Raw genomic sequence first — 19,258 nt, forward strand, 5'->3', positions numbered from 1 at the left:
AACGGTATGTGTACGTTTTTGTTTTTTTTTCTTTTACCACTCATGCAAAATGTATACATATTATAGCTACGGTGGTGGCAATAAATTATATAACGTCAACTCAAAAGCTAATTTAGGAATATGTGTTGGTCCTAAAAAGGACCGTTGATAGCTGGTTTGGGGCAAAGAGGGAGGAGTTTGTTTAAGCACGCTCACCACGAATACGTCTGGCAAGCTGGATGTCTTTGGGCATGATTGTGACACGCTTGGCGTGGATGGCACACAAGTTGGTATCTTCAAAGAGACCGACAAGGTAAGCCTCGCTAGCCTCTTGGAGAGCCATAACTGCAGAGCTCTGGAAGCGCAGGTCAGTCTTGAAATCTTGAGCGATCTCACGGACCAAACGTTGGAATGGCAGTTTGCGGATCAGAAGCTCAGTGCTCTTCTGGTAACGACGGATTTCTCTCAGGGCGACAGTGCCGGGCCTGTAACGATGGGGCTTCTTAACACCTCCGGTAGCTGGTGCTGATTTCCTTGCAGCCTTTGTGGCCAGCTGTTTACGTGGTGCCTTACCACCAGTGGATTTACGAGCGGTTTGCTTGGTTCTAGCCATTGCGAAGTTTCGAGCGACTTGATTGAGATCAAGAATGTCTCAGCGCGCGACCGAGTCAAGCTTATATAGGGCAGCGTCAGCGCAGATTTAGACCTGTGCACAACGATTGGTCTATCCGTGAACATCGTTTCTTGATTGGACGTTACATTCTGAACGCGACTCGCTGCGTCTCGAAAACAAACTATATCGCCGCGGTACTGATAGTAAGAACTTTTTTTTTTTTTTTCCCACCACAAAATTCCTTGTATGATAATGAAAAGGAATAAATATTGTCTTTGATAGAGCTAAAGGAACGAAAACAGAGATGTTTAGACGAATCAGTGATGTTATTTACAGGAAAAAGAAAAACATTATCACCACGTTCACTTTATTGAGGCCAACTTGTTGTATTCTTTTCTCCATTCATCATTCATTGGTTTATCTCTAGAGGCTCCTCGTTCTGATTGGTACATTCGTTCTGTACTCGGTTGGCCTAGTTTTAGTCTGCATTGATTGAAGTTTGCGCCAATTTTAATTCTGTGATTTTTTTCCCCCCACATTTTAAGTTGTTGATTATCGATATTAATTTATTTGTGTGTATGTGTGTGTATGTGTGTGTTTTTTTTTAAAAATCAACTAAACACCAAAAAAAATGTGTGGTGGGGATTTTTTCCTTTTTTTTTTTTTTTTTTTTGAAAGTTAGATATTAAAAACCAAAACAAAACTGATGGTGTTTCTTTTCTTGTGCATAAATGTATTATTAGTTTCTTAATGTAATGTCACAGTTTGAAACGCAGCATAGAAGTACAGATTCGCTATTAGTAGCCAAGCCTTATTATCTTAAACTAATTAATTTTTATTCATCAACATCTAAGTAAGTGACTTGATTAAACGAACTAAGTAATTAACGAATGAAACATCTGCCTTATAGCCAATGTGTAAGAGTTAATGCGTACAGATAATTTAAAAAAAAAAATGTGTAAGCATAATAGTAATGCGAAATAATAATTGGGAAAAAAATTATGGCAATGGGTGAGCGCAGTGCAAACTCAGTTGCGACCTGCATATGTAAATAATAATGTCTAACTACAGATAAAATAAACAAATGTAACAGCTCGTTTGTTTGTGAACGTCAAAGCTAATTTTGAAATATGTGGAGGTTGTCCTGAAAAGGACAGTGTGTTGTTGGGGTGACTTGGGTGGGAGTGGTGTTGAATGACGATTTATGCCTTGCCACCTGGTGTCTTTTGAGACTTCTTGGGCAGAAGTACGGCTTGGATGTTGGGCAAGACACCACCCTGAGCGATGGTGACGCCAGACAGAAGTTTGTTCAACTCCTCGTCGTTTCTGATGGCCAGCTGGAGGTGACGGGGAATGATTCTTGTCTTCTTGTTGTCTCTGGCAGCGTTGCCAGCCAACTCGAGAACTTCGGCAGCCAAATACTCGAGCACTGCAGCGAGGTAAACAGGGGCGCCGGCACCAACACGCTCAGCATAGTTCCCCTTTCTCAACAGACGATGGATACGACCGACTGGAAACTGAAGTCCAGCCCGGGATGAACGAGACTTGGACTTGCCTTTAACTTTGCCTCCTTTACCGCGTCCGGACATTTTCTTATTGTGTAGGTAGAGATGAAACAAGCGCACACAGAAATATGCGAGTGAGACATCAGCGCGCCGCTCGACCCATTTTATACGAAATCGAGCGGACTTTCGGTTAGTGAGAAAGCAGCGCTCCGATTGGTCCAACGCGCTCGTACTCTGTCGCGTACTCGCCCGATTTCCACGCCGTTTCGTATATAAAGCGACCGCTTCGTCAGTCCCACTCAGTTTTGTGTATCACGCACAGATCGAAAACCATGCCACCCAAAGTATCGTCAAAGGGAGCCAAGAAAGCCGGCAAGGCTAAAGCCGTACGCACCGGCGATAAGAAGAAGAAGAGGAGGAGAAAGGAAAGCTACAGCATCTACATTTACAAAGTGTTGAAACAAGTGCACCCTGACACTGGTATCTCCTCAAAGGCCATGTCAATCATGAACTCTTTTGTGAATGACATCTTTGAGCGCATCTCAGCCGAGGCTAGCCGTTTGGCTCACTACAACAAACGCAGCACCATCACATCTAGGGAGATTCAGACTGCCGTCCGTCTCCTACTTCCTGGTGAGCTGGCCAAGCACGCTGTCAGTGAGGGTACCAAGGCAGTCACCAAGTACACCACCAGCAAATAAAGCAGCCTCCCATCCACCCTTTTTTTTTTCCCTCCCCACACAACGGCCCTTTTTAGGGCCTCCAATTACTTCACAATTATGCTTGAGTAATGCACAATCTAAATGAGACTAGTTTGTTGTATTCTTTCTGACTGGTTATTATGAATTATTGCATCAATAAAACAAGCGTGCAAAATATGTCCTTTATTGTAATAAATAGCGGGACGAATTACTTTTGTTAGTGATAGGAAAGAAAAATAATACTAGAGTAATACTAAACGTTTATAAATTGTACATACATGACAAAGGATAGAAGAACACAACACATAACATTACGCCAGTCATTCCTCTTCACGTTCACAATAGCGAGAGCTTGGCGGTAATTCTTTTTTTTTTTTTAATCTAGTAGCAATAGCAGACGACCGCGCCGAGTACGACCAATCAGAAAGCGAACGCTTAAAATAGACCCAAAAAAAAAAAAAAAAATGTGCTGAGAGAAAGCGGAGAGGTTGAAAATATATATATATATATATACAGCAGTTGGGTTGGAAAAGAAAGAGTGTTTACTTTGAATTTTCTGGTAGGCCATCAATATTAACTTATCACTCAACCTTGCACAATAACACCGAAACAAACAAAAAGTATAAAAAAAAAAATAACTATATATACATACCGAATCTCCCAGAATGTGTCTACGGCCATACCACGTTGAAAATACCGGTTCTCGTCCGATCACCGAAGTCAAGCAACGTCGGGCGTGGTTAGTACTTAGATGGGTGACCGCTTGGGAACACCACGTGTTGTAGACTTTTTTTTTTTTTTTTTTTAATTATTTATCATTTTCTACATATTATGCCGCATTTTCTTTTACTTCTTATTTTTAAGATTAGGGCTATTTTGTTTTCTAAAATCAAGCCGAGTAATTGTATAGCTTTAATAATAATAATAATAATAATAATAATAATAATAATAATAACGGCTGTGAATTAAATCACTAGGAATAGCATACTTAATTTATACTACTGCTATTGAAGATCTAATAACTTTTTGCAAAATCAACGTTGATGTATAATTAAAACAAATGGGCTAAACACATGTAGGAAAAGTACAGAGCGAGCTAATAGAAATAAATTAAAAATAATTATTTGGCTGTGTCATAAGGTTGGCATTATACATGCATTTGACTCAAGCTTATTCGTGAAAATTTGGGATGGCCCTGATAAGGGCCGGTGTTTTCTTGAGAGGTGTGAGATGCAGCGTTCGAGATGGTTTAACCACCAAAGCCGTACAGGGTACGTCCTTGGCGTTTCAATGCGTAGACCACATCCATAGCAGTGACAGTCTTCCTCTTGGCATGCTCAGTGTAGGTGACGGCATCCCTGATGACATTTTCAAGGAAAACCTTTAGGACACCTCTGGTTTCTTCATAGATCAGACCAGAGATACGTTTGACACCACCTCTGCGAGCAAGACGACGGATGGCAGGCTTAGTGATACCCTGGATGTTATCACGCAATACTTTGCGGTGACGCTTGGCGCCTCCTTTGCCTAAGCCCTTTCCACCTTTACCACGTCCAGACATGTTGATGTAGAAGATTTTTACCGAATCGACTGACTGAACGACGCGGGCACACTTCTATTTATACTGACGACGCGCTTGGCTCACTCAACGTGGCGGACGTCGATTGTCGATTGGTTACTCCTCGCACTACAGTCCACTAATGGGAACCAATCAGGTTGTAGCTTCAGGGCGCTTACATTCACGAATGAATCACTACCGTACCAAAGAACTACTCTACCTTTCCCCTCCCTCCCTCTCATCCAAACAACAACAAAAATAGTTCTCCCACTCCCACCCGAATAGGAAGAGTTCTTTCTCAACGATTTATACCCATCAAACGTAGTTTTCAATATAATGTTATTCGTATCTTGTTGCAAAACACCAACAATTTTAATTTTGTTTTGTCTCTAATAAAACATTGTAACTTTTAATAAATAGATATATGGGTCTATTAGAAGGAAATGCCATAGAGGGGCAGCAAAAAAATATACAACGCCAACAACGGTATGTGTACGTTTTTGTTTTTTTTTCTTTTACCACTCATGCAAAATGTATACATATTATAGCTACGGTGGTGGCAATAAATTATATAACGTCAACTCAAAAGCTAATTTAGGAATATGTGTTGGTCCTAAAAAGGACCGTTGATAGCTGGTTTGGGGCAAAGAGGGAGGAGTTTGTTTAAGCACGCTCACCACGAATACGTCTGGCAAGCTGGATGTCTTTGGGCATGATTGTGACACGCTTGGCGTGGATGGCACACAAGTTGGTATCTTCAAAGAGACCGACAAGGTAAGCCTCGCTAGCCTCTTGGAGAGCCATAACTGCAGAGCTCTGGAAGCGCAGGTCAGTCTTGAAATCTTGAGCGATCTCACGGACCAAACGTTGGAATGGCAGTTTGCGGATCAGAAGCTCAGTGCTCTTCTGGTAACGACGGATTTCTCTCAGGGCGACAGTGCCGGGCCTGTAACGATGGGGCTTCTTAACACCTCCGGTAGCTGGTGCTGATTTCCTTGCAGCCTTTGTGGCCAGCTGTTTACGTGGTGCCTTACCACCAGTGGATTTACGAGCGGTTTGCTTGGTTCTAGCCATTGCGAAGTTTCGAGCGACTTGATTGAGATCAAGAATGTCTCAGCGCGCGACCGAGTCAAGCTTATATAGGGCAGCGTCAGCGCAGATTTAGACCTGTGCACAACGATTGGTCTATCCGTGAACATCGTTTCTTGATTGGACGTTACATTCTGAACGCGGCTCGCTGCGTCTCGAAAACAAACTATATCGCCGCGGTACTGATAGTAAGAACTTTTTTTTTTTTTTTCCCACCACAAAATTCCTTGTATGATAATGAAAAGGAATAAATATTGTCTTTGATAGAGCTAAAGGAACGAAAACAGAGATGTTTAGACGAATCAGTGATGTTATTTACAGGAAAAAGAAAAACATTATCACCACGTTCACTTTATTGAGGCCAACTTGTTGTATTCTTTTCTCCATTCATCATTCATTGGTTTATCTCTAGAGGCTCCTCGTTCTGATTGGTACATTCGTTCTGTACTCGGTTGGCCTAGTTTTAGTCTGCATTGATTGAAGTTTGCGCCAATTTTAATTCTGTGATTTTTTTCCCCCCACATTTTAAGTTGTTGATTATCGATATTAATTTATTTGTGTGTATGTGTGTGTATGTGTGTGTTTTTTTTTAAAAATCAACTAAACACCAAAAAAAATGTGTGGTGGGGATTTTTTCCTTTTTTTTTTTTTTTTTTTTGAAAGTTAGATATTAAAAACCAAAACAAAACTGATGGTGTTTCTTTTCTTGTGCATAAATGTATTATTAGTTTCTTAATGTAATGTCACAGTTTGAAACGCAGCATAGAAGTACAGATTCGCTATTAGTAGCCAAGCCTTATTATCTTAAACTAATTAATTTTTATTCATCAACATCTAAGTAAGTGACTTGATTAAACGAACTAAGTAATTAACGAATGAAACATCTGCCTTATAGCCAATGTGTAAGAGTTAATGCGTACAGATAATTTAAAAAAAAAAATGTGTAAGCATAATAGTAATGCGAAATAATAATTGGGAAAAAAATTATGGCAATGGGTGAGCGCAGTGCAAACTCAGTTGCGACCTGCATATGTAAATAATAATGTCTAACTACAGATAAAATAAACAAATGTAACAGCTCGTTTGTTTGTGAACGTCAAAGCTAATTTTGAAATATGTGGAGGTTGTCCTGAAAAGGACAGTGTGTTGTTGGGGTGACTTGGGTGGGAGTGGTGTTGAATGACGATTTATGCCTTGCCACCTGGTGTCTTTTGAGACTTCTTGGGCAGAAGTACGGCTTGGATGTTGGGCAAGACACCACCCTGAGCGATGGTGACGCCAGACAGAAGTTTGTTCAACTCCTCGTCGTTTCTGATGGCCAGCTGGAGGTGACGGGGAATGATTCTTGTCTTCTTGTTGTCTCTGGCAGCGTTGCCAGCCAACTCGAGAACTTCGGCAGCCAAATACTCGAGCACTGCAGCGAGGTAAACAGGGGCGCCGGCACCAACACGCTCAGCATAGTTCCCCTTTCTCAACAGACGATGGATACGACCGACTGGAAACTGAAGTCCAGCCCGGGATGAACGAGACTTGGACTTGCCTTTAACTTTGCCTCCTTTACCGCGTCCGGACATTTTCTTATTGTGTAGGTAGAGATGAAACAAGCGCACACAGAAATATGCGAGTGAGACATCAGCGCGCCGCTCGACCCATTTTATACGAAATCGAGCGGACTTTCGGTTAGTGAGAAAGCAGCGCTCCGATTGGTCCAACGCGCTCGTACTCTGTCGCGTACTCGCCCGATTTCCACGCCGTTTCGTATATAAAGCGACCGCTTCGTCAGTCCCACTCAGTTTTGTGTATCACGCACAGATCGAAAACCATGCCACCCAAAGTATCGTCAAAGGGAGCCAAGAAAGCCGGCAAGGCTAAAGCCGTACGCACCGGCGATAAGAAGAAGAAGAGGAGGAGAAAGGAAAGCTACAGCATCTACATTTACAAAGTGTTGAAACAAGTGCACCCTGACACTGGTATCTCCTCAAAGGCCATGTCAATCATGAACTCTTTTGTGAATGACATCTTTGAGCGCATCTCAGCCGAGGCTAGCCGTTTGGCTCACTACAACAAACGCAGCACCATCACATCTAGGGAGATTCAGACTGCCGTCCGTCTCCTACTTCCTGGTGAGCTGGCCAAGCACGCTGTCAGTGAGGGTACCAAGGCAGTCACCAAGTACACCACCAGCAAATAAAGCTGCCTCCCATCCACCCTTTTTTTTTCCCTCCCCACACAACGGCCCTTTTTAGGGCCTCCAATTACTTCACAATTATGCTTGAGTAATGCACAATCTAAATGAGACTAGTTTGTTGTATTCTTTCTGACTGGTTATTATGAATTATTGCATCAATAAAACAAGCGTGCAAAATATGTCCTTTATTGTAATAAATAGCGGGACGAATTACTTTTGTTAGTGATAGGAAAGAAAAATAATACTAGAGTAATACTAAACGTTTATAAATTGTACATACATGACAAAGGATAGAAGAACACAACACATAACATTACGCCAGTCATTCCTCTTCACGTTCACAATAGCGAGAGCTTGGCGGTAATTCTTTTTTTTTTTTAATCTAGTAGCAATAGCGGACGACCGCGCCGAGTACGACCAATCAGAAAGCGAACGCTTAAAATAGACCCAAAAAAAAAAAAAAAATGTGCTGAGAGAAAGCGGAGAGGTTGAAAATATATATATATATATATACAGCAGTTGGGTTGGAAAAGAAAGAGTGTTTACTTTGAATTTTCTGGTAGGCCATCAATATTAACTTATCACTCAACCTTGCACAATAACACCGAAACAAACAAAAAGTATAAAAAAAAAAATAACTATATATACATACCGAATCTCCCAGAATGTGTCTACGGCCATACCACGTTGAAAATACCGGTTCTCGTCCGATCACCGAAGTCAAGCAACGTCGGGCGTGGTTAGTACTTAGATGGGTGACCGCTTGGGAACACCACGTGTTGTAGACTTTTTTTTTTTTTTTTTTTAATTATTTATCATTTTCTACATATTATGCCGCATTTTCTTTTACTTCTTATTTTTAAGATTAGGGCTATTTTGTTTTCTAAAATCAAGCCGAGTAATTGTATAGCTTTAATAATAATAATAATAATAATAATAATAATAATAATAACGGCTGTGAATTAAATCACTAGGAATAGCATACTTAATTTATACTACTGCTATTGAAGATCTAATAACTTTTTGCAAAATCAACGTTGATGTATAATTAAAACAAATGGGCTAAACACATGTAGGAAAAGTACAGAGCGAGCTAATAGAAATAAATTAAAAATAATTATTTGGCTGTGTCATAAGGTTGGCATTATACATGCATTTGACTCAAGCTTATTCGTGAAAATTTGGGATGGCCCTGATAAGGGCCGGTGTTTTCTTGAGAGGTGTGAGATGCAGCGTTCGAGATGGTTTAACCACCAAAGCCGTACAGGGTACGTCCTTGGCGTTTCAATGCGTAGACCACATCCATAGCAGTGACAGTCTTCCTCTTGGCATGCTCAGTGTAGGTGACGGCATCCCTGATGACATTTTCAAGGAAAACCTTTAGGACACCTCTGGTTTCTTCATAGATCAGACCAGAGATACGTTTGACACCACCTCTGCGAGCAAGACGACGGATGGCAGGCTTAGTGATACCCTGGATGTTATCACGCAATACTTTGCGGTGACGCTTGGCGCCTCCTTTGCCTAAGCCCTTTCCACCTTTACCACGTCCAGACATGTTGATGTAGAAGATTTTTACCGAATCGACTGACTGAACGACGCGGGCACACTTCTATTTATACTGACGACGCGCTTGGCTCACTCAACGTGGCGGACGTCGATTGTCGATTGGTTACTCCTCGCACTACAGTCCACTAATGGGAACCAATCAGGTTGTAGCTTCAGGGCGCTTACATTCACGAATGAATCACTACCGTACCAAAGAACTACTCTACCTTTCCCCTCCCTCCCTCTCATCCAAACAACAACAAAAATAGTTCTCCCACTCCCACCCGAATAGGAAGAGTTCTTTCTCAACGATTTATACCCATCAAACGTAGTTTTCAATATAATGTTATTCGTATCTTGTTGCAAAACACCAACAAGTTTTATTTTGTTTTGTCTCTAATAAAACATTGTAACTTTTAATAAATAGATATATGGGTCTATTAGAAGGAAATGCCATAGAGGGGCAGCAAAAAAATATACAACGCCAACAACGGTATGTGTACGTTTTTGTTTTTTTTTTCTTTTACCACTCATGCAAAATGTATACATATTATAGCTACGGTGGTGGCAATAAATTATATAACGTCAACTCAAAAGCTAATTTAGGAATATGTGTTGGTCCTAAAAAGGACCGTTGATAGCTGGTTTGGGGCAAAGAGGGAGGAGTTTGTTTAAGCACGCTCACCACGAATACGTCTGGCAAGCTGGATGTCTTTGGGCATGATTGTGACACGCTTGGCGTGGATGGCACACAAGTTGGTATCTTCAAAGAGACCGACAAGGTAAGCCTCGCTAGCCTCTTGGAGAGCCATAACTGCAGAGCTCTGGAAGCGCAGGTCAGTCTTGAAATCTTGAGCGATCTCACGGACCAAACGTTGGAATGGCAGTTTGCGGATCAGAAGCTCAGTGCTCTTCTGGTAACGACGGATTTCTCTCAGGGCGACAGTGCCGGGCCTGTAACGATGGGGCTTCTTAACACCTCCGGTAGCTGGTGCTGATTTCCTTGCAGCCTTTGTGGCCAGCTGTTTACGTGGTGCCTTACCACCAGTGGATTTACGAGCGGTTTGCTTGGTTCTAGCCATTGCGAAGTTTCGAGCGACTTGATTGAGATCAAGAATGTCTCAGCGCGCGACCGAGTCAAGCTTATATAGGGCAGCGTCAGCGCAGATTTAGACCTGTGCACAACGATTGGTCTATCCGTGAACATCGTTTCTTGATTGGACGTTACATTCTGAACGCGGCTCGCTGCGTCTCGAAAACAAACTATATCGCCGCGGTACTGATAGTAAGAACTTTTTTTTTTTTTTTCCCACCACAAAATTCCTTGTATGATAATGAAAAGGAATAAATATTGTCTTTGATAGAGCTAAAGGAACGAAAACAGAGATGTTTAGACGAATCAGTGATGTTATTTACAGGAAAAAGAAAAACATTATCACCACGTTCACTTTATTGAGGCCAACTTGTTGTATTCTTTTCTCCATTCATCATTCATTGGTTTATCTCTAGAGGCTCCTCGTTCTGATTGGTACATTCGTTCTGTACTCGGTTGGCCTAGTTTTAGTCTGCATTGATTGAAGTTTGCGCCAATTTTAATTCTGTGATTTTTTTCCCCCCACATTTTAAGTTGTTGATTATCGATATTAATTTATTTGTGTGTATGTGTGTGTATGTGTGTGTTTTTTTTTAAAAATCAACTAAACACCAAAAAAAATGTGTGGTGGGGATTTTTTCCTTTTTTTTTTTTTTTTTTTTGAAAGTTAGATATTAAAAACCAAAACAAAACTGATGGTGTTTCTTTTCTTGTGCATAAATGTATTATTAGTTTCTTAATGTAATGTCACAGTTTGAAACGCAGCATAGAAGTACAGATTCGCTATTAGTAGCCAAGCCTTATTATCTTAAACTAATTAATTTTTATTCATCAACATCTAAGTAAGTGACTTGATTAAACGAACTAAGTAATTAACGAATGAAACATCTGCCTTATAGCCAATGTGTAAGAGTTAATGCGTACAGATAATTTAAAAAAAAAAATGTGTAAGCATAATAGTAATGCGAAATAATAATTGGGAAAAAAATTATGGCAATGGGTGAGCGCAGTGCAAACTCAGTTGCGACCTGCATATGTAAATAATAATGTCTAACTACAGATAAAATAAACAAATGTAACAGCTCGTTTGTTTGTGAACGTCAAAGCTAATTTTGAAATATGTGGAGGTTGTCCTGAAAAGGACAGTGTGTTGTTGGGGTGACTTGGGTGGGAGTGGTGTTGAATGACGATTTATGCCTTGCCACCTGGTGTCTTTTGAGACTTCTTGGGCAGAAGTACGGCTTGGATGTTGGGCAAGACACCACCCTGAGCGATGGTGACGCCAGACAGAAGTTTGTTCAACTCCTCGTCGTTTCTGATGGCCAGCTGGAGGTGACGGGGAATGATTCTTGTCTTCTTGTTGTCTCTGGCAGCGTTGCCAGCCAACTCGAGAACTTCGGCAGCCAAATACTCGAGCACTGCAGCGAGGTAAACAGGGGCGCCGGCACCAACACGCTCAGCATAGTTCCCCTTTCTCAACAGACGATGGATACGACCGACTGGAAACTGAAGTCCAGCCCGGGATGAACGAGACTTGGACTTGCCTTTAACTTTGCCTCCTTTACCGCGTCCGGACATTTTCTTATTGTGTAGGTAGAGATGAAACAAGCGCACACAGAAATATGCGAGTGAGACATCAGCGCGCCGCTCGACCCATTTTATACGAAATCGAGCGGACTTTCGGTTAGTGAGAAAGCAGCGCTCCGATTGGTCCAACGCGCTCGTACTCTGTCGCGTACTCGCCCGATTTCCACGCCGTTTCGTATATAAAGCGACCGCTTCGTCAGTCCCACTCAGTTTTGTGTATCACGCACAGATCGAAAACCATGCCACCCAAAGTATCGTCAAAGGGAGCCAAGAAAGCCGGCAAGGCTAAAGCCGTACGCACCGGCGATAAGAAGAAGAAGAGGAGGAGAAAGGAAAGCTACAGCATCTACATTTACAAAGTGTTGAAACAAGTGCACCCTGACACTGGTATCTCCTCAAAGGCCATGTCAATCATGAACTCTTTTGTGAATGACATCTTTGAGCGCATCTCAGCCGAGGCTAGCCGTTTGGCTCACTACAACAAACGCAGCACCATCACATCTAGGGAGATTCAGACTGCCGTCCGTCTCCTACTTCCTGGTGAGCTGGCCAAGCACGCTGTCAGTGAGGGTACCAAGGCAGTCACCAAGTACACCACCAGCAAATAAAGCTGCCTCCCATCCACCCTTTTTTTTTCCCTCCCCACACAACGGCCCTTTTTAGGGCCTCCAATTACTTCACAATTATGCTTGAGTAATGCACAATCTAAATGAGACTAGTTTGTTGTATTCTTTCTGACTGGTTATTATGAATTATTGCATCAATAAAACAAGCGTGCAAAATATGTCCTTTATTGTAATAAATAGCGGGACGAATTACTTTTGTTAGTGATAGGAAAGAAAAATAATACTAGAGTAATACTAAACGTTTATAAATTGTACATACATGACAAAGGATAGAAGAACACAACACATAACATTACGCCAGTCATTCCTCTTCACGTTCACAATAGCGAGAGCTTGGCGGTAATTCTTTTTTTTTTTTTAATCTAGTAGCAATAGCAGACGACCGCGCCGAGTACGCCCAATCAGAAAGCGAACGCTTAAAATAGACCCAAAAAAAAAAAAAAAAATGTGCTGAGAGAAAGCGGAGAGGTTGAAAATATATATATATATATATACAGCAGTTGGGTTGGAAAAGAAAGAGTGTTTACTTTGAATTTTCTGGTAGGCCATCAATATTAACTTATCACTCAACCTTGCACAATAACACCGAAACAAACAAAAAGTATAAAAAAAAAAATAACTATATATACATACCGAATCTCCCAGAATGTGTCTACGGCCATACCACGTTGAAAATACCGGTTCTCGTCCGATCACCGAAGTCAAGCAACGTCGGGCGTGGTTAGTACTTAGATGGGTGACCGCTTGGGAACACCACGTGTTGTAGACTTTTTTTTTTTTTTTTTTTAATTATTTATCATTTTCTACATATTATGCCGCATTTTCTTTTACTTCTTATTTTTAAGATTAGGGCTATTTTGTTTTCTAAAATCAAGCCGAGTAATTGTATAGCTTTAATAATAATAATAATAATAATAATAATAATAATAACGGCTGTGAATTAAATCACTAGGAATAGCATACTTAATTTATACTACTGCTATTGAAGATCTAATAACTTTTTGCAAAATCAACGTTGATGTATAATTAAAACAAATGGGCTAAACACATGTAGGAAAAGTACAGAGCGAGCTAATAGAAATAAATTAAAAATAATTATTTGGCTGTGTCATAAGGTTGGCATTATACATGCATTTGACTCAAGCTTATTCGTGAAAATTTGGGATGGCCCTGATAAGGGCCGGTGTTTTCTTGAGAGGTGTGAGATGCAGCGTTCGAGATGGTTTAACCACCAAAGCCGTACAGGGTACGTCCTTGGCGTTTCAATGCGTAGACCACATCCATAGCAGTGACAGTCTTCCTCTTGGCATGCTCAGTGTAGGTGACGGCATCCCTGATGACATTTTCAAGGAAAACCTTTAGGACACCTCTGGTTTCTTCATAGATCAGACCAGAGATACGTTTGACACCACCTCTGCGAGCAAGACGACGGATGGCAGGCTTAGTGATACCCTGGATGTTATCACGCAATACTTTGCGGTGACGCTTGGCGCCTCCTTTGCCTAAGCCCTTTCCACCTTTACCACGTCCAGACATGTTGATGTAGAAGATTTTTACCGAATCGACTGACTGAACGACGCGGGCACACTTCTATTTATACTGACGACGCGCTTGGCTCACTCAACGTGGCGGACGTCGATTGTCATTGGTTACTCCTCGCACTACAGTCCACTAATGGGAACCAATCAGGTTGTAGCTTCAGGGCGCTTACATTCACGAATGAATCACTACCGTACCAAAGAACTACTCTACCTTTCCCCTCCCTCCCTCTCATCCAAACAACAACAAAAATAGTTCTCCCACTCCCACCCGAATAGGAAGAGTTCTTTCTCAACGATTTATACCCATCAAACGTAGTTTTCAATATAATGTTATTCGTATCTTGTTGCAAAACACCAACAAGTTTAATTTTGTTTTGTCTCTAATAAAACATTGTAACTTTTAATAAATAGATATATGGGTCTATTAGAAGGAAATGCCATAGAGGGGCAGCAAAAAAATATACAACGCCAACAACGGTATGTGTACGTTTTTGTTTTTTTTTCTTTTACCACTCATGCAAAATGTATACATATTATAGCTACGGTGGTGGCAATAAATTATATAACGTCAACTCAAAAGCTAATTTAGGAATATGTGTTGGTCCTAAAAAGGACCGTTGATAGCTGGTTTGGGGCAAAGAGGGAGGAGTTTGTTTAAGCACGCTCACCACGAATACGTCTGGCAAGCTGGATGTCTTTGGGCATGATTGTGACACGCTTGGCGTGGATGGCACACAAGTTGGTATCTTCAAAGAGACCGACAAGGTAAGCCTCGCTAGCCTCTTGGAGAGCCATAACTGCAGAGCTCTGGAAGCGCAGGTCAGTCTTGAAATCTTGAGCGATCTCACGGACCAAACGTTGGAATGGCAGTTTGCGGATCAGAAGCTCAGTGCTCTTCTGGTAACGACGGATTTCTCTCAGGGCGACAGTGCCGGGCCTGTAACGATGGGGCTTCTTAACACCTCCGGTAGCTGGTGCTGATTTCCTTGCAGCCTTTGTGGCCAGCTGTTTACGTGGTGCCTTACCACCAGTGGATTTACGAGCGGTTTGCTTGGTTCTAGCCATTGCGAAGTTTCGAGCGACTTGATTGAGATCAAGAATGTCTCAGCGCGCGACCGAGTCAAGCTTATATAGGGCAGCGTCAGCGCAGATTTAGACCTGTGCACAACGATTGGTCTATCCGTGAACATCGTTTCTTGATTGGACGTTACATTCTGAACGCGGCTCGCTGCGTCTCGAAAACAAACTATATCGCCGCGGTACTGATAGTAAGAACTTTTTTTTTTTTTTTCCCACCACAAAATTCCTTGTATGATAATGAAAAGGAATAAATATTGTCTTTGATAGAGCTAAAGGAACGAAAACAGAGATGTTTAGACGAATCAGTGATGTTATTTACAGGAAAAAGAAAAACATTATCACCACGTTCACTTTATTGAGGCCAACTTGTTGTATTCTTTTCTCCATTCATCATTCATTGGTTTATCTCTAGAGGCTCCTCGTTCTGATTGGTACATTCGTTCTGTACTCGGTTGGCCTAGTTTTAGTTTGCATTGATTGAAGTTTGCGCCAATTTTAATTCTGTGATTTTTTTCCCCCCACATTTTAAGTTGTTGATTATCGATATTAATTTATTTGTGTGTATGTGTGTGTATGTGTGTGTTTTTTTTTTAAAATCAACTAAACACCAAAAAAAATGTGTGGTGGGGATTTTTTCCTTTTTTTTTTTTTTTTTTTTGAAAGTTAGATATTAAAAACCAAAACAAAACTGATGGTGTTTCTTTTCTTGTGCATAAATGTATTATTAGTTTCTTAATGTAATGTCACAGTTTGAAACGCAGCATAGAAGTACAGATTCGCTATTAGTAGCCAAGCCTTATTATCTTAAACTAATTAATTTTTATTCATCAACATCTAAGTAAGTGACTTGATTAAACGAACTAAGTAATTAACGAATGAAACATCTGCCTTATAGCCAATGTGTAAGAGTTAATGCGTACAGATAATTTAAAAAAAAAAATGTGTAAGCATAATAGTAATGCGAAATAATAATTGGGAAAAAATTATGGCAATGGGTGAGCGCAGTGCAAACTCAGTTGCGACCTGCATATGTAAATAATAATGTCTAACTACAGATAAAATAAACAAATGTAACAGCTCGTCTGTTTGTGAACGTCAAAGCTAATTTTGAAATATGTGGAGGTTGTCCTGAAAAGGACAGTGTGTTGTTGGGGTGACTTGGGTGGGAGTGGTGTTGAATGACGATTTATGCCTTGCCACCTGGTGTCTTTTGAGACTTCTTGGGCAGAAGTACGGCTTGGATGTTGGGCAAGACACCACCCTGAGCGATGGTGACGCCAGACAGAAGTTTGTTCAACTCCTCGTCGTTTCTGATGGCCAGCTGGAGGTGACGGGGAATGATTCTTGTCTTCTTGTTGTCTCTGGCAGCGTTGCCAGCCAACTCGAGAACTTCGGCAGCCAAATACTCGAGCACTGCAGCGAGGTAAACAGGGGCGCCGGCACCAACACGCTCAGCATAGTTCCCCTTTCTCAACAGACGATGGATACGACCGACTGGAAACTGAAGTCCAGCCCGGGATGAACGAGACTTGGACTTGCCTTTAACTTTGCCTCCTTTACCGCGTCCGGACATTTTCTTATTGTGTAGGTAGAGATGAAACAAGCGCACACAGAAATATGCGAGTGAGACATCAGCGCGCCGCTCGACCCATTTTATACGAAATCGAGCGGACTTTCGGTTAGTGAGAAAGCAGCGCTCCGATTGGTCCAACGCGCTCGTACTCTGTCGCGTACTCGCCCGATTTCCACGCCGTTTCGTATATAAAGCGACCGCTTCGTCAGTCCCACTCAGTTTTGTGTATCACGCACAGATCGAAAACCATGCCACCCAAAGTATCGTCAAAGGGAGCCAAGAAAGCCGGCAAGGCTAAAGCCGTACGCACCGGCGATAAGAAGAAGAAGAGGAGGAGAAAGGAAAGCTACAGCATCTACATTTACAAAGTGTTGAAACAAGTGCACCCTGACACTGGTATCTCCTCAAAGGCCATGTCAATCATGAACTCTTTTGTGAATGACATCTTTGAGCGCATCTCAGCCGAGGCTAGCCGTTTGGCTCACTACAACAAACGCAGCACCATCACATCTAGGGAGATTCAGACTGCCGTCCGTCTCCTACTTCCTGGTGAGCTGGCCAAGCACGCTGTCAGTGAGGGTACCAAGGCAGTCACCAAGTACACCACCAGCAAATAAAGCTGCCTCCCATCCACCCTTTTTTTTTCCCTCCCCACACAACGGCCCTTTTTAGGGCCTCCGATTACTTCACAATTATGCTTGAGTAATGCACAATCTAAATGAGACTAGTTTGTTGTATTCTTTCTGACTGGTTATTATGAATTATTGCATCAATAAAACAAGCGTGCAAAATATGTCCTTTATTGTAATAAATAGCGGGACGAATTACTTTTGTTAGTGATAGGAAAGAAAAATAATACTAGAGTAATACTAAACGTTTATAAATTGTACATACATGACAAAGGATAGAAGAACACAACACATAACATTACGCCAGTCATTCCTCTTCACGTTCACAATAGCGAGAGCTTGGCGGTAATTCTTTTTTTTTTTTTAATCTAGTAGCAATAGCAGACGACCGCGCCGAGTACGACCAATCAGAAAGCGAACGCTTAAAATAGACCCAAAAAAAAAAAAAAAATGTGCTGAGAGAAAGCGGAGAGGTTGAAAATATATATATATATATATACAGCAGTTGGGTTGGAAAAGAAAGAGTGTTTACTTTGAATTTTCTGGTAGGCCATCAATATTAACTTATCACTCAACCTTGCACAATAACACCGAAACAAACAAAAAGTATAAAAAAAAAAATAACTATATATACATACCGAATCTCCCAGAATGTGTCTACGGCCATACCACGTTGAAAATACCGGTTCTCGTCCGATCACCGAAGTCAAGCAACGTCGGGCGTGGTTAGTACTTAGATGGGTGACCGCTTGGGAACACCACGTGTTGTAGACTTTTTTTTTTAATTATTTATCATTTTCTACATATTATGCCGCATTTTCTTTTACTTCTTATTTTTAAGATTAGGGCTATTTTGTTTTCTAAAATCAAGCCGAGTAATTGTATAGCTTTAATAATAATAATAATAATAATAACGGCTGTGAATTAAATCACTAGGAATAGCATACTTAATTTATACTACTGCTATTGAAGATCTAATAACTTTTTGCAAAATCAACGTTGATGTATAATTAAAACAAATGGGCTAAACACATGTAGGAAAAGTACAGAGCGAGCTAATAGAAATAAATTAAAAATAATTATTTGGCTGTGTCATAAGGTTGGCATTATACATGCATTTGACTCAAGCTTATTCGTGAAAATTTGGGATGGCCCTGATAAGGGCCGGTGTTTTCTTGAGAGGTGTGAGATGCAGCGTTCGAGATGGTTTAACCACCAAAGCCGTACAGGGTACGTCCTTGGCGTTTCAATGCGTAGACCACATCCATAGCAGTGACAGTCTTCCTCTTGGCATGCTCAGTGTAGGTGACGGCATCCCTGATGACATTTTCAAGGAAAACCTTTAGGACACCTCTGGTTTCTTCATAGATCAGACCAGAGATACGTTTGACACCACCTCTGCGAGCAAGACGACGGATGGCAGGCTTAGTGATACCCTGGATGTTATCACGCAATACTTTGCGGTGACGCTTGGCGCCTCCTTTGCCTAAGCCCTTTCCACCTTTACCACGTCCAGACATGTTGATGTAGAAGATTTTTACCGAATCGACTGACTGAACGACGCGGGCACACTTCTATTTATACTGACGACGCGCTTGGCTCACTCAACGTGGCGGACGTCGATTGTCGATTGGTTACTCCTCGCACTACAGTCCACTAATGGGAACCAATCAGGTTGTAGCTTCAGGGCGCTTACATTCACGAATGAATCACTACCGTACCAAAGAACTACTCTACCTTTCCCCTCCCTCCCTCTCATCCAAACAACAACAAAAATAGTTCTCCCACTCCCACCCGAATAGGAAGAGTTCTTTCTCAACGATTTATACCCATCAAACGTAGTTTTCAATATAATGTTATTCGTATCTTGTTGCAAAACACCAACAATTTTAATTTTGTTTTGTCTCTAATAAAACATTGTAACTTTTAATAAATAGATATATGGGTC

General features: G+C 41.4%; 12 protein-coding genes and 4 non-coding genes across 16 annotated transcripts; 8 read left to right on the forward strand and 8 right to left on the reverse strand.

Annotated features, from left to right (window-relative positions):
* Positions 1-120: 120 nt before the first annotated feature.
* Positions 121-644, reverse strand: LOC129925339 (histone H3). The gene has a single exon (XM_056025040.1). It carries the CDS (start codon positions 590-592, stop codon positions 182-184), a length of 411 nt encoding a protein of 136 aa, XP_055881015.1. The 5' UTR covers positions 593-644; the 3' UTR covers positions 121-181.
* Positions 645-1,716: 1,072 nt separating this feature from the next.
* On the reverse strand, positions 1,717-2,239 carry LOC129925357 (histone H2A). The gene has a single exon (XM_056025060.1). It carries the CDS (start codon positions 2,179-2,181, stop codon positions 1,795-1,797), a length of 387 nt encoding a protein of 128 aa, XP_055881035.1. The 5' UTR covers positions 2,182-2,239; the 3' UTR covers positions 1,717-1,794.
* A 148-nt stretch (positions 2,240-2,387) lies between these two features.
* On the forward strand, positions 2,388-2,854 carry LOC129925341 (histone H2B, gonadal). Its single transcript, XM_056025042.1, has one exon. It carries the CDS (start codon positions 2,430-2,432, stop codon positions 2,796-2,798), a length of 369 nt encoding a protein of 122 aa, XP_055881017.1. The 5' UTR covers positions 2,388-2,429; the 3' UTR covers positions 2,799-2,854.
* Positions 2,855-3,467: 613 nt separating this feature from the next.
* On the forward strand, positions 3,468-3,586 carry LOC129925397 (5S ribosomal RNA). The gene has a single exon (XR_008777165.1). It is a non-coding gene; the product is annotated as a 5S ribosomal RNA (ribosomal RNA).
* A 395-nt stretch (positions 3,587-3,981) lies between these two features.
* Positions 3,982-9,236, reverse strand: LOC129925089 (uncharacterized). The gene is made up of 4 exons (XM_056023443.1): positions 8,883-9,236; positions 6,647-7,022; positions 5,100-5,471; positions 3,982-4,388 (listed from the first exon to the last, which is right to left on the reverse strand). Exons 1-4 carry the CDS (start codon positions 9,189-9,191, stop codon positions 4,048-4,050), a joined length of 1,398 nt encoding a protein of 465 aa, XP_055879418.1. The 5' UTR covers positions 9,192-9,236; the 3' UTR covers positions 3,982-4,047.
* Positions 6,555-7,077, reverse strand: LOC129925355 (histone H2A). The gene has a single exon (XM_056025058.1). The coding sequence runs from the start codon at positions 7,017-7,019 to the stop codon at positions 6,633-6,635; it is 387 nt and encodes a 128-aa protein (XP_055881033.1). The 5' UTR covers positions 7,020-7,077; the 3' UTR covers positions 6,555-6,632.
* On the forward strand, positions 7,224-7,657 carry LOC129925344 (histone H2B, gonadal). Its single transcript, XM_056025045.1, has one exon. The coding sequence runs from the start codon at positions 7,268-7,270 to the stop codon at positions 7,634-7,636; it is 369 nt and encodes a 122-aa protein (XP_055881020.1). The 5' UTR covers positions 7,224-7,267; the 3' UTR covers positions 7,637-7,657.
* LOC129925408 (5S ribosomal RNA) lies at positions 8,303-8,421 on the forward strand. Its single transcript, XR_008777176.1, has one exon. It is a non-coding gene; the product is annotated as a 5S ribosomal RNA (ribosomal RNA).
* Positions 9,237-9,791: 555 nt separating the features above from the next.
* LOC129925337 (histone H3) lies at positions 9,792-10,316 on the reverse strand. Its single transcript, XM_056025037.1, has one exon. It carries the CDS (start codon positions 10,261-10,263, stop codon positions 9,853-9,855), a length of 411 nt encoding a protein of 136 aa, XP_055881012.1. The 5' UTR covers positions 10,264-10,316; the 3' UTR covers positions 9,792-9,852.
* A 1,071-nt stretch (positions 10,317-11,387) lies between these two features.
* On the reverse strand, positions 11,388-11,910 carry LOC129925356 (histone H2A). Its single transcript, XM_056025059.1, has one exon. It carries the CDS (start codon positions 11,850-11,852, stop codon positions 11,466-11,468), a length of 387 nt encoding a protein of 128 aa, XP_055881034.1. The 5' UTR covers positions 11,853-11,910; the 3' UTR covers positions 11,388-11,465.
* Positions 11,911-12,056: 146 nt separating this feature from the next.
* LOC129925348 (histone H2B, gonadal) lies at positions 12,057-12,490 on the forward strand. Its single transcript, XM_056025050.1, has one exon. It carries the CDS (start codon positions 12,101-12,103, stop codon positions 12,467-12,469), a length of 369 nt encoding a protein of 122 aa, XP_055881025.1. The 5' UTR covers positions 12,057-12,100; the 3' UTR covers positions 12,470-12,490.
* Positions 12,491-13,137: 647 nt separating this feature from the next.
* On the forward strand, positions 13,138-13,256 carry LOC129925421 (5S ribosomal RNA). Its single transcript, XR_008777187.1, has one exon. It is a non-coding gene; the product is annotated as a 5S ribosomal RNA (ribosomal RNA).
* Positions 13,257-13,645: 389 nt separating this feature from the next.
* Positions 13,646-18,875, reverse strand: LOC129925090 (uncharacterized). Its single transcript, XM_056023444.1, has 4 exons — positions 18,522-18,875; positions 16,309-16,684; positions 14,763-15,134; positions 13,646-14,052 (listed from the first exon to the last, which is right to left on the reverse strand). Exons 1-4 carry the CDS (start codon positions 18,828-18,830, stop codon positions 13,712-13,714), a joined length of 1,398 nt encoding a protein of 465 aa, XP_055879419.1. The 5' UTR covers positions 18,831-18,875; the 3' UTR covers positions 13,646-13,711.
* LOC129925362 (histone H2A) lies at positions 16,222-16,739 on the reverse strand. The gene has a single exon (XM_056025065.1). It carries the CDS (start codon positions 16,679-16,681, stop codon positions 16,295-16,297), a length of 387 nt encoding a protein of 128 aa, XP_055881040.1. The 5' UTR covers positions 16,682-16,739; the 3' UTR covers positions 16,222-16,294.
* Positions 16,886-17,329, forward strand: LOC129925350 (histone H2B, gonadal). Its single transcript, XM_056025052.1, has one exon. It carries the CDS (start codon positions 16,930-16,932, stop codon positions 17,296-17,298), a length of 369 nt encoding a protein of 122 aa, XP_055881027.1. The 5' UTR covers positions 16,886-16,929; the 3' UTR covers positions 17,299-17,329.
* LOC129925432 (5S ribosomal RNA) lies at positions 17,966-18,084 on the forward strand. The gene has a single exon (XR_008777198.1). It is a non-coding gene; the product is annotated as a 5S ribosomal RNA (ribosomal RNA).
* Positions 18,876-19,258: the final 383 nt, after the last annotated feature.

This window comes from Biomphalaria glabrata, chromosome 3, assembly GCF_947242115.1.
Source record: "Biomphalaria glabrata chromosome 3, xgBioGlab47.1, whole genome shotgun sequence".
NCBI lineage: Eukaryota > Metazoa > Mollusca > Gastropoda > Planorbidae > Biomphalaria > Biomphalaria glabrata.

What these genes read in the sequence shown, in the direction of transcription:
- LOC129925339 (XM_056025040.1), bottom strand. Translation starts at nt 592, where the DNA reads ATGGCTAGAACCAAGCAAACCGCTCGTAAATCCACTGGTGGTAAGGCA.
- LOC129925357 (XM_056025060.1), bottom strand. Translation starts at nt 2,181, where the DNA reads ATGTCCGGACGCGGTAAAGGAGGCAAAGTTAAAGGCAAGTCCAAGTCT.
- LOC129925341 (XM_056025042.1), top strand. Translation starts at nt 2,430, where the DNA reads ATGCCACCCAAAGTATCGTCAAAGGGAGCCAAGAAAGCCGGCAAGGCT.
- LOC129925355 (XM_056025058.1), bottom strand. Translation starts at nt 7,019, where the DNA reads ATGTCCGGACGCGGTAAAGGAGGCAAAGTTAAAGGCAAGTCCAAGTCT.
- LOC129925344 (XM_056025045.1), top strand. Translation starts at nt 7,268, where the DNA reads ATGCCACCCAAAGTATCGTCAAAGGGAGCCAAGAAAGCCGGCAAGGCT.
- LOC129925089 (XM_056023443.1), bottom strand. Translation starts at nt 9,191, where the DNA reads ATGTCTGGACGTGGTAAAGGTGGAAAGGGCTTAGGCAAAGGAGGCGCC. An exon ending in CCCTGTACGGCTTTGGTGGT is followed by an intron (nt 7,023 to 8,882) that starts TAAACCATCTCG and finishes CTACACAATAAG; the next exon opens with AAAATGTCCGGACGCGGTAA. An exon ending in CTTTGAAGATACCAACTTGT is followed by an intron (nt 4,389 to 5,099) that starts GTGCCATCCACG and finishes TCGTTCAGTCAG; the next exon opens with TCGATTCGGTAAAAATCTTC.
- LOC129925337 (XM_056025037.1), bottom strand. Translation starts at nt 10,263, where the DNA reads ATGGCTAGAACCAAGCAAACCGCTCGTAAATCCACTGGTGGTAAGGCA.
- LOC129925356 (XM_056025059.1), bottom strand. Translation starts at nt 11,852, where the DNA reads ATGTCCGGACGCGGTAAAGGAGGCAAAGTTAAAGGCAAGTCCAAGTCT.
- LOC129925348 (XM_056025050.1), top strand. Translation starts at nt 12,101, where the DNA reads ATGCCACCCAAAGTATCGTCAAAGGGAGCCAAGAAAGCCGGCAAGGCT.
- LOC129925362 (XM_056025065.1), bottom strand. Translation starts at nt 16,681, where the DNA reads ATGTCCGGACGCGGTAAAGGAGGCAAAGTTAAAGGCAAGTCCAAGTCT.
- LOC129925350 (XM_056025052.1), top strand. Translation starts at nt 16,930, where the DNA reads ATGCCACCCAAAGTATCGTCAAAGGGAGCCAAGAAAGCCGGCAAGGCT.
- LOC129925090 (XM_056023444.1), bottom strand. Translation starts at nt 18,830, where the DNA reads ATGTCTGGACGTGGTAAAGGTGGAAAGGGCTTAGGCAAAGGAGGCGCC. An exon ending in CCCTGTACGGCTTTGGTGGT is followed by an intron (nt 16,685 to 18,521) that starts TAAACCATCTCG and finishes CTACACAATAAG; the next exon opens with AAAATGTCCGGACGCGGTAA. An exon ending in CTTTGAAGATACCAACTTGT is followed by an intron (nt 14,053 to 14,762) that starts GTGCCATCCACG and finishes TCGTTCAGTCAG; the next exon opens with TCGATTCGGTAAAAATCTTC.